The sequence below is a fragment of the Lathyrus oleraceus genome, chromosome 6 (assembly GCF_024323335.1).
Source record: "Lathyrus oleraceus cultivar Zhongwan6 chromosome 6, CAAS_Psat_ZW6_1.0, whole genome shotgun sequence".
Taxonomy (NCBI): Eukaryota; Viridiplantae; Streptophyta; class Magnoliopsida; order Fabales; family Fabaceae; genus Lathyrus; species Lathyrus oleraceus.
Window position 1 is genome coordinate 74,253,318 of NC_066584.1, and position 16,269 is coordinate 74,269,586.

General features: G+C 37.5%; 1 protein-coding gene across 1 annotated transcript; it reads left to right on the forward strand.

Moving 5' to 3' along the window:
• The first annotated feature begins 557 nt into the window (after positions 1–557).
• On the forward strand, positions 558–1,662 carry LOC127091756 (histone H1-like). The gene is made up of 2 exons (XM_051030451.1): positions 558–853; positions 950–1,662. The coding sequence occupies exons 1-2, from the start codon at positions 650–652 to the stop codon at positions 1,553–1,555; spliced, it is 810 nt and encodes a 269-aa protein (XP_050886408.1). The 5' UTR covers positions 558–649; the 3' UTR covers positions 1,556–1,662.
• Positions 1,663–16,269: the final 14,607 nt, after the last annotated feature.

Below are 16,269 nucleotides of genomic sequence, written 5' to 3' on the forward strand. Positions count from 1 at the left end.
CAACTTCAATGATATTTTAGACCATTGTTATATATTCAAATCTCAATGAATTTTCATAATTTTTGATGCAATAAAATTGTCTCGTAATCTATTATTACAAAAGTTGGTTTGATCAAATTCTCATAGAAAACATTCACCTCAATAAAAAGAAAAACCTTGATAACATCGTTAAAAATCCTAATCATGACCATTGTGCCTTCAGAACAAAAATTATCCCAAACCATCCATGCATTTTAGAAGCTGAAATACTCCTTAGAAAGCTGATAAAATATACTAGAAGTTGTAAAAGAAATCAGCCAAATCCATAAACCACAGCTCATGTTATGACCAAAACAAACTAGCCTAAAAGCACAATAAGCATCCACTTAATTATCGTGTACAATAACTTTCCTTCTTATTCTCCACTGATCAATCAAAAGCAACCGTGGATAGAAGCCCCATCCAAGGGGTGACATTTAAAATAGAAGAAGGCATCTATCCTTGCCGGGTTCCCTGCACCAATGAGAATTAAGCAAACAAATATTATCCCGCATACACTGAACTATTTAAACTATCAAAATTCCATTGCTTTTCATACAAAATTTCCAATTCCCACATATTACTAATCATTCCCACCAATCAATTTCTTTTCCGTTAAAGTTTGCTTGCAATGGCCACAGAAGAACCCATTGTTGCGGTGGAGTCGGTTCCCGAACCAATTGTCACCGAACCAACAACAGTTACCGAACCTCAGGTCCCGGAAAAGGAAGAGCCAAAGGCTGAAGTAGAGAAGACGAAGAAGAAAACCAAAGAATCGAAGTCTAAGAAAGCTTCCAAACCACGAAACCCTGCTTCACACCCTACTTACGAAGAGGTTCGATTCAATTCTTCATTTGTTCAATTTTATTATTTCGTCATGAATTATAGTTTCAATTGGATCTAATTTTTTATTGGTTTGATTGAATTGCAGATGATTAAGGATGCTATTGTGTCTCTGAAGGAGAAGAACGGTTCGAGCCAATACGCGATTGCGAAATTCATCGAAGAGAAACAGAAACAGCTTCCTGCTAACTTCAAGAAGCTATTGCTCCAAAATTTGAAGAAGAATGTTGCTTCTGGAAAGCTTGTTAAGGTTAAAGCTTCATTCAAGCTTTCAGCAGCGGCCAAAAAGCCAGCAGTTGCCAAGCCGAAGGCAAAGACAGCTTCCAAGGCGAAGTCTGTGAAGGCCAAGCCAGCCGCTAAGCCAAAAGCTAAAGCTGCTAAATCAAAGGTTGCTTCAAAGCCCAAAGCTGCTGCCGCCAAGCCTAAAGTTGCTGCCAAACCCAAAGCCGCAATCAAGTCCAAAACAACCGCCAAGCCAAAAACTGTTGCGAAGCCCAAGGCATCTGTCAAACCCAAGCTTAAGGCAAAGCCCGCAAAGGTTGCAAAGACATCAACAAAGACGACGCCGGGAAAGAAAGTTGCTGTGGCGAAGACCGCACCTAAGAAAGTAGCTGCTGCAAAGAAAGTTCCAGTAAAGAGTCTGAAATCTTCAGCAAAGAAAGCTTCCGGTGTGAAGAGAGGAGGAAGGAAGTGAGACTGTGACAGTATAGTATCTTTGTACTATCGGCGTAAAGGACTTTTGTATTTTCCTTATTTGTAATACTACCGGTTCATAATAATAAAACTTTTTAATTACACAAATATTTTCTTGTTTTGTTTTCCATCCCATCGAATCAACATGGTTTTTCTCTTAGAAAGCTCTTGCAATATCAACTGGCTAGGCTGTGCATGTTCTTTTGTTAATTGATATGGAGTAATTATTTTAAAAATTATTTTAAACAATACACAAAATTAATAAATAATATTAAATACTTAATAATTTATTTATAAATAAAATAATAATTTAATTGTTAAGTAAAGTTGTTTATTAATACTAGCATGATATATTGAATTTAAAATAATATTTTAGACAAAAAAATAATAACTCAATCAATGAATTATTAATAATGCGACATTAGTATTAAAATATACTCAATCAAAATAATTGTGGTCATTTTATCCTGATTAAGAAATAGTAATAAATAAAAAAGAGAAATAATATTTTTATAAAATTATTTTTGTTTACTATTGATGTGTATTTGAATTATTATAAATATAAAATAAAAGAATAATAAATTGAGATTTTTTTACAAAAATAACTCACTTCTTCAAGGAAATTCCCAAAATACCCTTAGTTTCAAAAAAAATTCCAAACCATCTCACCTTTAGGAGGAGACGTCAATTCAATTGGCGACCCCTCTTAAATACTTGAATGGAGACGCCAATTGGATTGGTTAGGGTAGGTGCCCTAGCCAATTGAATTGACGCTCATGTGTATAAGTTGATATGAGGCGTCAATTGGATTGACATCTCAGTATAAAATGTAATTTTTTTTTTGTAAATGATATACATGATAGATAAATTTGAAATATGACCAATTGATATTAATAAAATTTGTCGTTTACAAAAAAAAATCTAATGGTGATGATCGGGATCACCTAACCGACCTCCGGTCCCACATCCTCTAGCTACCCTAACCCACGTTGATGATTCAGTACCGGTGTTTGAGCATCTGAGGGGCCAGGAGCGTCACTACCAACTACAGGAGAAGGTTTGTTGAGGTAGTCACCATTCAAATTGGCGCGTCCATAGGGACATGCATGCAAGACCTAGGTCTGATTGCTTGGTTTTGAGGCCTGCATGCATGCTTTGACAAGGTGTCGCCAATTGGATTGGCGCCCATGTGCAAGGAATGAATGGGGCGCCAATTCATTTGGAGTGTGTGTCTGCATGTCTGACATGTGGTTGTCCTCTCTCTTGCATGTTGAACATGTCACTTCTTAGTAGCTTGCATCGTTGACACATCATTTCGTAGTAGCTTACATGTGCGACATGTCACTTCGAACTAGCTTGCATGTGCGACACGTCACTCCGAACTAGGTCTGATTGTGAGACACTTCACTCCCCTATTTAAGTGTCTTACTATCAACATCCAAGACACTTCACTCATATTCATCTGCAGCAAGAAAATAGCTTTCATTTGCACAATGTCATCTTCACCAAAATACAGTGTCAACATTCACTGAAACGGTGAAACATACGAGTCTGAGTTATATGGTTTTTGTTTTCGAAACACTGGCACCATTAGACTCACGATCAAGAGAAATGCAACCTTCTTGCATTTGAAAAAAAAGAATACAATCATGTATAGGATCGGGTATTGTGTCAAAGATCACGTATCAAAATCCAATATTTTTTTAGAATAGTCAATGCAAGTTTTTCCCCCTTAAGGCACGAGACGATGAAGATGTTGAATACATGTTTGTTAGTCATGAACATTCATGATGCAACTGTATTGAGTTCTACGTTACTCTTCAACCATGTATACAATCTCAACAGTCTCAAATAACTAGTCAGGATGAATTTGGTGAACTTGATCCACAATGGTCAGATGACGTCAACCCAGAAGCAGAAGCAGAAATGGACGTCGTTGATGAAGAAGAAGAGGAGACCGAGATACAGGTTGATCACATGCTGAACAACGACATTGAAGATGATGATCAACCACCACCAATACCTCCTAGTCATGTCTACAATCCGCCTCAACATATGACAAATATGGATCTGCACGACGATGAAACATCCAACAGTGTTTTCTGTAATCCATATCCGAGATCAGAAGGAGAATTAAAGGTGGGAGACATGTTTCGTACCAAAGAAGAATGTGTTCTAGCTATCAAAAAATTCCACATGAACAACTCTGCTGATTTTACAGTGAAACACACTTATTCTAGAAGGTATGTTATCGAATGTCATAACATTCTTTGTAAGTTTCATTTGGCTGCGTCTTACAAAAATAAAAACGACTCTTGGGAGATCGCTTCAATAGACCCACCTCACAGTTGCATTGCAACTAACTTTGAACAAGATCACCGTAAACTAAGCGTTGCGTTGATATGTCAAGACATTCTGCTGTTGGTTAATAAAGACCCATCAGTGAAGGTGAGTATAATTATATCTCATATCAGAACAACATATAATTATACTCCATCTTACAAGAAAGCCTGGATTGCGAGGAAAAAGGATGTTGAACAGGTATTCGGCAACTGGGAGGATTCATACAAGGAATTGCCAGGTTTTTTTGGGCACTAAAAACATATGTCCCAAGAACTGGGGCAATTATGGAGACATTGACAGCGATGATGTCAGACGGAACCTGTGCTACAGGTAATAGAATCTTTCACCATCTCTTTTGGGCATTTGACCAGTGCATCAAAGGTTTCGCATTTTGCAAACCTATTATTCAATTGATGGCACTTGGTTATACGGAGAATACAAGGGTACTTTGCTCATGGCGGTTGCACAAGACGGTAACAACAATGTCTTTCCCATTGCCTTTGCTCTGGTTGAATGTGAAACGGCTGGTGGATGGGGTTTCTTTCTTCGACATCTCAGAACGCATGTGGCTCCACAAGCCAATCTCTGTTTGATTTCTGATAGACATGCCGCCATTGAGAGTGCCTACAACAACCATGACAACGGATGGCATGATCCTCCTTCTACCCATGTCTATTGCATCAGACACATTGCACAAAATTTCGTGCGTGCTATAAAAGATAAGAATCTTCACAAGAAGGTGGTGAATGTTGGGTATGCTCTAACTTAACCGTCATTTCAATATTATCGTGATGAAATTAGACTGTCTAATGAAGACGCAGGGAGATGGCTAAATAACATACCAGTAGAGTAGTGAACAAGGGCATTTGACAGAGGTTGTCGATGGGCCACATGACAACAAACCTTGTGGAATGCATGAACGAGGTATTCAAAGGAATTCAAAACTTGCCGATAACCGCCTTGGTAAGATCGACTTATTATAGGTTGACTTCCACGTTCGGAACCAGAGGTGAAAGATGGAGTACGGTGTTAATATCCGGGCAAGCATTCAGTGAGTGTTGCATGAAGGTCATGAAAGAAGAGAGCATCAAAGCTAGCACACACGCTGTAACAGTCTTTGACCGTCATAGGCAACATTTCAGCGTCTAGGAAACAATGGATCACAACAAGGAGAGACCAAATTTAGCCTATGCTGTTAGACTAAACAGAAGTTGGTGCGATTGTGGAAAATTACAGGCCTTCCGCATTCCTTGCTCCCATGTCATTGTAACATGCGCTTATACTCGTCAAGACGCTTACAACCATTTATCTGATGTGTACAAGACCGTCACCATCATTAATGTATATAATCAAAGCTTCTCGGTACTACCAATGGAGGAATACTGGCCTCCATATGAAGGTGATATAGCTTGGCACAACGACGAGATGCGTAGAAAGAAAAAAGAAAGGCCAAACAACACACATATCAGGACATAAATGGATTCCACAGATAAAATGATAAGATTATGTAGTATATGTCGTCAACTAGGACACAACAAGAATAATTGTCCCAATCGATGTGCATCATCTGGGTCTTAAGCTTTTTGTAACATTGTATTTCTGTAACGTTCAATCATTATATATCATTAAGTTTTTGTTACAACGAGGTTCACAACAACCATCAGTACAAAATAAGCTATCTGAAAACAGAAATATTTCTAACTGATTACAACAATCAAATTGATGTCATCTCGAACGAACATCATTTCCCTAGCATCCTTATCAGTCTTCATTCGCACACAACCAAAGATACTGTCGAGTCTCTCAGTACTTCTAATTTTTTTCCCTTCTGGTATTTTCCCATCTAACCAACGAAACAACTCCCTCTTCAGTTGATCGAACGTAGTGATGTTCCAGAACAACATCGACATCTGAGGTTTGTCTCTCGCATAAATTACCTTTCCGTATGGGCGAAGAACACCAAACATGATTTCCAAATGATTAATTGAGATATGGAACAATGACTCACACAACGCATCTATTTATAACAAAAAAAATGCATTTTACACTGAGGCGACAATCCAATTGGCGCCTCGTATCAAGTTATACACAGGGGCGCCAATCCAATTGACTAGGGCACCTGCCCTATCCAATCCAATTGGCGTCTGCATTCAATTTTTAAGAGGAGTCGTCAATTGAATTGGCGTCTCCTCCTAAAATCGGGATAGTTTGTGAATTTTTTTGAAACCAGAGGTATTTTGGAAACTTCCTTCAAAAAGTGGGTTATTTTTGTAAAAATTCCATAAATTGAGATTTTTAATTATATTTATATATATATATATATATATATATATATATATATATATATATATATATATATATATATATATATATATATATATATATATATATATATATGATTATCTTTGACAAAAATTACGTATTTTAAAAAATTATTTAATAAATTTCTTATTTAAAAAAAGTTACTATTTAACTAATTTCAAACTATTAATTAATCATCAACTAAATATGTCTCTAATACATCATGAATTGCAAACTAGAGATTAGAAATGAATGAATGTACCATGTGTAGTAGCAACAACAGGGAAAACAAATTTTTGATTAATTGGATCATGTTGTAGCTGCATATATTAATTGTAATATATATATATATATATATATATATATATATATATATATATATATATATATATATATATATATATATATATATATATATATATATATATATATATATATATATATATATATATATATAAATATATAACATTATCATTAGAATTGTATTGAAAATTAAAATATCATAATTATTTTAGGATAAATAACTTTATAAGATGCAATAATTATTTTTGAAGGAGTATAATCCATTATTAATAATTTAAACAAAAATATAAAATGAAATGAAATTAAATACTAGTTAATAATATTAAATAAAATTATTTAAACCAAGGATTGCAAAGAAAATCGCTTAACCAAAAGTTTACTTAAGTTTTTGATGTGCTTTAATCAACTTCTAGGATTGAAGTATACTTAGGTTTTTCCTGTAGGATTGAAAGGGGACTTTCATTGTGCTTTAGAGATGGAAAGAAAGGATACTTGTCCTTTACGTTGAATTTATTTTAAATAATTCAAGTGTTATAACCGATTAACACGAGGTTTAATCGATTACAATAAGACAAACAATATATATGAAGTAATAAAAAATGATGTTTTTCGAAGGCGTACAACATGTACCGTTAACCGGTTACCACTAAGTTGATTTAATTTTATTGTCAAATATAACCGGCTAATCAAATGGCATAATCAGTTACGAGTCCGATTTTTGTACTTTTTTGTTATTTCATTTGGTTGTTTTGCTTCCCAATCATAATGTAACATTTGTATAAATATATAGAATGCAATAATCACTTATCACCCATAGTTCTCTCTCTCTCTCTCTCTCTCTCTCTCTCTCTCTCTCATTTTTCCTCTTTCACTCTCCACATTCCAATTCTCTCCACCATTGTTCACCAATCTTGTGGTTCAAAATTTTAACATTTGGCATCAAGAGTCTTAAAATTGATCCACAAACACATAGTATGCAACATGAATTTTGCTTCCAATGAAAGAATCCATGCAAACCTACCCATTCTTGATGCGAAGAATTATGACAAATAGTACAAGCAAATGAAGGTGTTGTTTGGTTACTAAGATGTTCTTAAAGTGATCAAGAACATGGTTACTCTTCTTGTCGCGGGTGCAACAGATGCACAACAAGCAATGCATAAGGAAGAGAAGAAGAAAGATTTCAAGGCGCTATTTTAGATCCATCAATGTGTTGATGGTGACAACTTTGAGAAAGTTGGTGATTGTGAATTGTCAAAGAAAACGTAGGAGATCTTAGAGAAGGCCTATGCAGGGGATGACAAGGAGCGGTGCTTTAAGTGTCAAATGTTCAGTCATTTTGCAAGAGAGTACAATGAGAACTTGAAGGAACCTCAAGGGGATGAATCCAAGGTTGCAAGACAAGAGTTTGATGAAAAGAGTACACTCTTGGTCATGATCACAGAAAGAGAATGCAACAACAACAACAAATCAAGGAATTCTACAAAATTGAATGATACAGTTAACTGATTACATGCAGAAGAAAACATCATGATTTATACAAAAGGAGTTCAATGCACTGAGGAATGGTATTTAGGCTCAAATTGTTCAACTCATATGGAGGGGAGGAAAGATTGGTTTGTTAAAATCAATCGTGCCATGAAGAACAAAGTTAAGTTCGCGGATGACACCACTCTAGCGGCCGATGGGATCAGTGATGTTTTGATTATGAAAAGGGATGGTCAACATTCCTTGATCAAAGATGTCTTTTATATTTCAGGAATCAAATTTAACCTTCTAAGTATTGGCCAATTACTTGAGAAGGGTTACAAGATTCACATGGAAAACAAGGGGTTGCGCGTTATGGATGCAAAATGAGCTTTGGTCCTTAAAGACCTATGGTTGCCAATAGAACCTTTAAGATTGAGCTAAAGGTTGTGAAGCATGGATATCTTGCTACTACATCAAGTAGAGAAGAACGAACATGGCATTATCGTCTTGGACATCTCAATCTTAGAGATCTCAAAGACTTGCAAAATAACGGAATGGTAACGGGGCTGCCATCGATCAACATACCGGCTGAAATTTGTAAAGAATGTGTGCAAGCGAAGCAACATAAGGGTAAATTCAGCAAGGATGCAGATTGTAGAACCAAGAATCACCTTGAGGTGGTGTATTCGGATATGTGTGGACTAATGCAAGTAGATTCCATTGGTGGTAATAAATACTTTGTCATATTTATCGATGATCATAGTAGAAAGCTCTGGACATACCTAATAAAGAGAAAGGATGAGGTATTTGAAGTGTTTAAGAAGTTCAAGTCCATGGTTGAGAGGCAAAGTGGTCAAAAACTCAAAGTGCTCAAAACAGATGGTGGAGGTGAATCTGTCTCAAATGATTTTAGGAGGTTTTATGATCAAGAAGGGATTCCACATGAGGTAGTACCATCCTATATGTCGCATCCGCGAAAAAACAACCGGCGGGCTGAAACAAAAACACAACAGAGCCGCCACTGCGCGTTATTTATCCCAAGATAGGGAAAGGAAACGCTCAGAGAAACCTGGAAAGGAAATGGTCTCGCGACCAAAGAAAAAGGGTAAGGGAGTCGGTTACGCAAGGGGAAGGTATTAGCACCCCTCACGTCCGTCGTACTCGACGGGATCCACGTTCTAAAAGAAAGAATAGGTTGCTAAAATAAACAGACAAGCATCATACACACACGCTAAGACAACACAAGTGGGGTTAAGGGGAAGAGAGCTCGATAGGACGTCGCATCCTATGCCTACGTATCTCGTCTGGAACGAGAATCAGAGCTGCCGTAGTTCGGCTCACGCACGCCAAACAAGCAAACAGAAACACAGGCAAACATGGAGCCTGAATGCCAATCAATGGACTTACATCAGCATCCGAACCAAACACGCACAAGAAGATAACAAGCAAACACACACAAAAAGAAAAAAAAGTGCCCGGAGAGACCTCGCACGGTCTCCTGCCTACATACCTCGTCTGGAACGAGGATCAGGGCGATGTAGTTCCCCTGAAAGGGAAAGAAAGAACATGCAAACTAGTAGGGAGTCGGGAACTCGAGCCTACAAGTCATCAAGCAAGCCAGAAGAGACGCTGAGACGTCAGAAGAAACGGCACACACAGACTAACAGGGAGTCGGGAACTCGAGCCTGATAGCTGCCAAACAAAACACACGCAAAAAAAAGAAAAGGGTGCCCGGAGAGACCTCGCACGGTCTCCTGCCTACATACCTCGTCTGGAACGAGGATCAGGGCGATGTAGTTCCCCTGAAAGGGAAAGAAAATCTAGCCAGAAACCAAGGGGAAGACACACTACCAGGGAGCTGTACTCGAGCCTAGTGTTGTCATGCATCATTGCCCTAAGTTCAGGTTTCTACCTACTTGCACAACTGCAAGCTAATCCTATCCAGGAAAACAAGCATACAAGCATCATCAGAACAAAACAAGCATTTCAAACAAATATTCACAAAGCACACGCTATAACCAATCAAGTGGGCTCAAACAATGGGCTTGACTGCCGAAGCAAGTCATCTGTACATGGGTATTATTCGCTCTTAACCTTGCCATTGCGAGGCTAAGGTGAAGCAGATGAAAGGTAAGTGAAGATTAGACTTCACAGCTCTCATCCCTGACCAGGGAGAGCTTCAGACAAAGGAGCGTGGGTCCAGAATAGAGGGACCCTTCTACGCTCAAAGACTCTGACTCGATTGTGCAACAGCACAAGATCTTGGGTTTGTGTCCCAATGCATCAACACACAGCCGTGTGAGCAGAGGGACGACTCACAGAATAGTGGGGGATAGATTGCATATCCCTTTGATCCACCAATTGACTCATAGAGGTCTTTACCTGCTTGGCACAAATGTAAACAACCACAAACATCGCCTCTTAAGGAGGACTTCAGACAGTTGCCTGGCCAAGTAACAGGCCAGGTCTTCCAGACTACATGAAGAATAGAAGTCCTACCTCAAGTGGTTTAAAAACCAAGCAGCAGCAAGCAAGTTCTTAAAGAACTGTAAGCGACTAAATGTACCTGAAATCAATCAAGTATCATCAGTACTCAGACAGACAAACAATAAACAACAAAAGTCAATCTATACAGACAACACCAGTTAATGCACACAAGTGCAAGCTATAAGGTCAAGCTCAAGCTTCCAATCCTACAAAACAAAGTCATGTTAGTGGACAACATCAAACAAATTCAATTTTTGCAACTTGCATTTATCTCTTTAAGCCTTTTGCCTTTCAACCTGAAAATACACACCAAATGTGAGAAACTAGACCACTAGGCCAAGCCTAGGGTCCAAAAGGGAGAAAAAATTCTAAACAGCAAGCAATTCTCAACCAAAATCAAATTAACACAAATCAAAAGCAAATGCAATTGATCCCATGCTTATACCATTCACCAATATCAATTCATGCACAATTTAACATCAAACATGCAATTTGCAACTTCAATTGACCAAACAGAACTATTTCACTCAAAAGCATACCAAAACAATTCCAAAAATCCTCAAATAATTCACACCTAAACAGGACACAATCAACAAGTAGCATGTCAATTTTCAGCTCAATTGGACAAAAGAAACTAGGTCAATAAAAATCAAGAAATCCAGACACAATTATTCAAGCCAATTCATAGCACCAACACATGCATTCACTTCAAAAATTCACAAAACAGTGACAACATATTAGAAATGAATGGGACCAAAACTATGATGTCCTATAATATGTCTATAACCAGCATACCAAATTTCATCTTCATCCAAAACCATATGAGAATTTCACAAAAGATATGCCAACATGTATCACACAAGGTCGCAAAATGAATCAACAGAGAAGAAAATTATCAATCAAATTGAAAATGCCACCAAAAAATCCAGAAAAATTCACATGTCATCTTAACACATCAATGATCATACATGCAAAATATTGGAGAAATTCAACATTCCTAGGCCAGGAAAATAAAATCAGAGAGTTGACCTAGCTAGGTGTGACACAAATTGTCACACCTTAATCCAAAAATTCATATCTAATCAACCAGTTATCCAAAAATCACAAACTTTACATGGAAATCACCATCAACATGTCCAGAATGAGCATAAACAATTTCAATCATTTCTTTAAATGTATGAGCATTTCATGATGAATTTGGAAAAACATACAAAATAGGCACACAAGTCAAAGATCAATAGGCCAGGTCAACATTTCTCCATGCACAACTTATGTTATCATACCTATAAAAAACTAGACAAAATTTGGGATCTATCAAAAAAAGTCTCACTATTTTTGGATTTAAATTTAATTTTTTATGAATTTTATAAGTTAAATGAATTGTTGAAATAATTATTTAATGAATTAAAAGGAATTATTAAGTCCAATGGCATTTCAGTAAATAACACCAGCCATGCCAAAACGCAGGCGTTTCAATAATTGAGGTGTCGGCGTGTGATTGGTTGCGCTTGGAGGGAAACAGAAATTCAAACGGAAACCAGCATGGAACGGATCTGGAGCGAAAATTTCCAGAACTTCGTCACCTTCACCGCGTGCGCTCGTGTTCTTCAACCTTCCAATGCGGTTTCGCTCATTTCTCAACCAAAATACACAAACGGATATCCATTGGAAAGGTCTGAGCGTGAGGATCTCAAATATGTAATCAATTCATCCTAATTCTAACTGTAGCTCATGGATCGAGCGAAAACGCAAACACGCATCAATCTTCCAAACACGATTTCTCAACCTATAGTTCACTAAATCAAAAACTACCTACATCATGATCATCTACATGGAATTCACTTCAAAACGCATATGGAATTTCAAGGAATTGTGAAGGTCGAATTTAGGTACCTTGAATGGAACAGTTGATGTTCTTGGAGCTTTGGCGCGTATTTCTTCAAAACAGATGAAGATTGAAGTTCAGCAAGGTAATTGGAGAAGATAGATCAGCTCAAGAATGCTCCAACTGTGAGAAATTGCAAAATGCCATTGTTGAGCTCCTTTGCAACAGTCACGAACCTTGAGTTTTTTGCCAATGAATTGATGAAACAGTTGAAGTTCTTGATCCAATGAAGATGAAGCAACAAGAATTTCGTGAATTGGTGAAGAATTGGAAGAGTTTCAATGAATTTTGTTGATGAAGCTTCTTGATGAATTTGGAGAATTGGAGGGAAAAGTTGTTAGAGTTTCTTGTGATTTGTGATTGTGATTACAATTCAGTTATGATTAATGCTTTATACTTCCACTTAATCCATCTCTTAATCACAAATTAACCAAAAATGATGTAATTAGCAAAAATGCAATTTTACAAAGCAAGGGCAAAATGGACATTTCACCCTGGGGCTTGTGACAGCTGTATGACAGCTCACACACTCTCCAAATATCAGCTGTGATGTGTTGGCACTTGTCTCATGGCAATTGGCTTTGTCATTCTCATTTTCCATATGCTATGCCAAAAAAATGCATTTTAAATGATAGTTCAAAAATGGCCTAACCAAACATTGGACCTTGAAAACTTATGACCATTCAAACCATCTCTAGTTGGCATATGTGAGGTGTTGCAAAAACTCCCATGCTAAAATTCCAATTATTTCTCAACTTGGACCATTTTGCCCTTGGATTTTTAACTGTACATTTGAAAATTGACTTTTTGCATTGACCATTTTTGATGAATTCCAATTATGCACCATGAAAGTACATGTCAAATAGAGTTTGCACATAAAAAGATCACTCAATTTGGACACTCCATGTGGAAGTTATGCCCCTCTGATTATGGGTCATTTTTGAAATTGAATGGATCATAACTTGCCAACCATACATGGGAATTTCAAGTTCTTGGACTTTTTGAAAAGGTGAGAACAAGATCTACAACTTTCATGTTGAACAAATTTTCATTTGAAGCTTCCTTGGACATGTAAATTTGAGGTCAACAACTTTCCATTTTTGGAAACTTCCATTATAAGTCACTTTCTATTTTTGGCAATTTTTGTCCTGACTTTATTTTCTCCATTCTTGAGCTTTGCAATGTCAAATAACACTTGTTCCAACATGAATGAAGTGTATCCAACTCTCTCCTACCTCCAAATCCATAAAATCAAGCACAGTTGACCACAATTGACTTCTTCAACTAATAGATGAATTTGGCAATGCACTGATCAATCTGAACCCCAATTCTCTGATGAAATGGCTCAAGGATGAAACCCTAGCCTCCATAAGCACAATATATTCACATGATGATCCCCATATTCATTATAGACCCCATCTCCTAGCCATGCCCTGATTGGCTCAATGCAATCGATTAGGGTTGACCAGTGGTCAAAACCCTAATCTCAAGGAATATGCTTCAACACTTGATGATAACAAGACCATGATGATGATGATGTATCACTTCAATCAAGATGAAGAACCAATCTCCTTGAGAATCACAAAACCCTAATTTGGACTTCCATCCTCAGATGGCTAATGATCATTCAATAAAACCCTAGGCTTGCACCATGACCTCCTATCTTCTGATCAAGACTTGGGAAACTGGCTTGCACAATGTAACCACATGATATGCAATATGCAATGCCTAATGACCTAAAATGATATGTAATATGTTATGCTAGTCCCAAGAGAGGAGGGCAATTTTTGAGGTGTTACACTATACACCACAACAAAATGATGTAGCTGAAAGGAAGAATCAATCGATCATGAACATGGTGAGAATCATGTTAAAAGGGAAGAACTTTCCGAAAGAGATATGGGGAGAAACGGTACCCATATTTGCCTATTTGTTGAATAGGTGTCCCACAAAGAAGCTTAAGAAAGTAACATCGGAGGAAGCATGATCGGGATTCAAACCAAATCCGAACCATTTGAGAGTTTTGGTTCTGTTACATGCCAACATGTTCAGGGACAACTTAGAAAGAAGCTCGATGATAAGGGATAAGTGATGATACTTGTAGAATATCACTCTATCGGTGGTTACAAACTGTTTGATACTGCAAGCAGGAAGATAATGATCAGTCAGGATGTTATGGTTGATGAAATGAAGTAAGCAGAGCAGCTGTTAACCGGCTGTGAGCAGTTATTAACCTATTACAAGCAGGTGCTAACCGGTTACTAGAAAGCTGTAATCGGTCACAACTTTGAAATTTCAAGTTCTGTTGAAAGGGAAAATGCATAACAAATCATCGTTGAAGCCCAAAATGAAGGGGATGTTAGAAGATAAACAAGGAAAAAAGGTTTTCCACAAAGACTCCAAGATTGTGAGCTGTTTCGAGACAATGAAGTCAATGATGACGGCAATTTCGTCCATTTTGCACTTATGGCTTAATTCGAACCTATTAATATGGAAGATACTTTAAGTGATCCAAAGTGGATTTGTGCTATGAAAGAGGAGCTGGAATCCATTGGGAGTTGGTTGATTTATTAGTTGGAAAGAAGCCAATTGGTGGGAAATGGATGTTCAAAGTGAAGGCGAATCCCAAGGGTGAGATAACCAATCATAAGCCTCGATTGGTGGCTAATGGGTTTTTGCAAAGAGAAGGCATGGACTTTGAAGGGGTATTTGTATTGGTTACTTGGATTGAAACCATTAGGCTTGTTGTTGGTATTGTAAATAACCATAATTGGCCCATCTACCAAATGGACGTCAAATATGCATTTTTGAACGGACCGCATAAAGAGGAGGTATATGACAGACAACCCCTGGTTTTGTTGTGAGAAGCCAAGAGCTGAAGGTCTACAAGTTGAAGAAGACTTTATATGGTTTGAAGCAAGCTCCAAGAGATTGGAATAAAATAGTAGATGGTTTCCTATAGGATGTTGGCTTCAAGAAGTGAGTATCCGAGCATGGAGTGTATGTGAAGACGAATACAAGTGAATGAGTGATTGTCCTTTGTCTATATGTAGATGAATTGTTGATAACGGGAAGCAACAAAAGGTATATTTCTAGGTTCAAGAGTGAACTTATGAAAGAGTTTGAGATGACTGACTTTGGCCTCATTACATACTTCATTGGCATTGAGTTCCATAAATCCAAAAGAGGACTGCTCATGCACCAAAGAAGCTATGCTATTGAGATATTGAAGAAGTTTGAAATGAAGCATTATAATGCTACCATTACTCCAGCTAAACCAAGGTTGCAGTTGTCTAAGAATGAGGATGAGCAAGATGTTGATCCAACTCAATGTAGGAGGTTAATCGAATCCTTGCATTATTTGTGCAATACACGATTGAACATGGCGTTTAGTGTCGATATTGTGAGTAGTTTCTGGGGAGACCGAAGGTGTCTCATTTGACAACAGTCAAGGGAATCCTAAGATATGTCAAAGGTTTTGTTGGCTATGGAATGCTCTTTCTCGCAGCGGATACAGGAAGAAAAGACAATTTGCTCGATTTTATCGATTCCAATTAGTGCAAAGATAAAGATGATCGAAAGTCTATAGTTGGATACATATTTATGTTTAGTGGAACACCAATCTCATGGTGTTCGAAGAAGGAATCAGTAGTTGCATTCTCATCTTGTGAGGTCGGGCACATTACCGCTTCGTTATATGCGTGCCAAGTGTGACTTATGAATCTATTAGAGGAGCTGGACAATAGTGAGGGTAAGGCTGTTAACTCTTGGTTGACAATGTTTTCGTGATTAATCTTTCTAAGAACCCAATTGCATATGGGAGGGACAAGCATATTGAGACAAAGTTTCACTACTTGAGAGAACTTGTTAGTGAAGGAAGGTTACGATTGGGATATTGCAGAAGTGAGGACCAAGTTGTTGATTTG

What these genes read in the sequence shown, in the direction of transcription:
- LOC127091756 (XM_051030451.1), top strand. Translation starts at nt 650, where the DNA reads ATGGCCACAGAAGAACCCATTGTTGCGGTGGAGTCGGTTCCCGAACCA. An exon ending in CACACCCTACTTACGAAGAG is followed by an intron (nt 854 to 949) that starts GTTCGATTCAAT and finishes ATTGAATTGCAG; the next exon opens with ATGATTAAGGATGCTATTGT.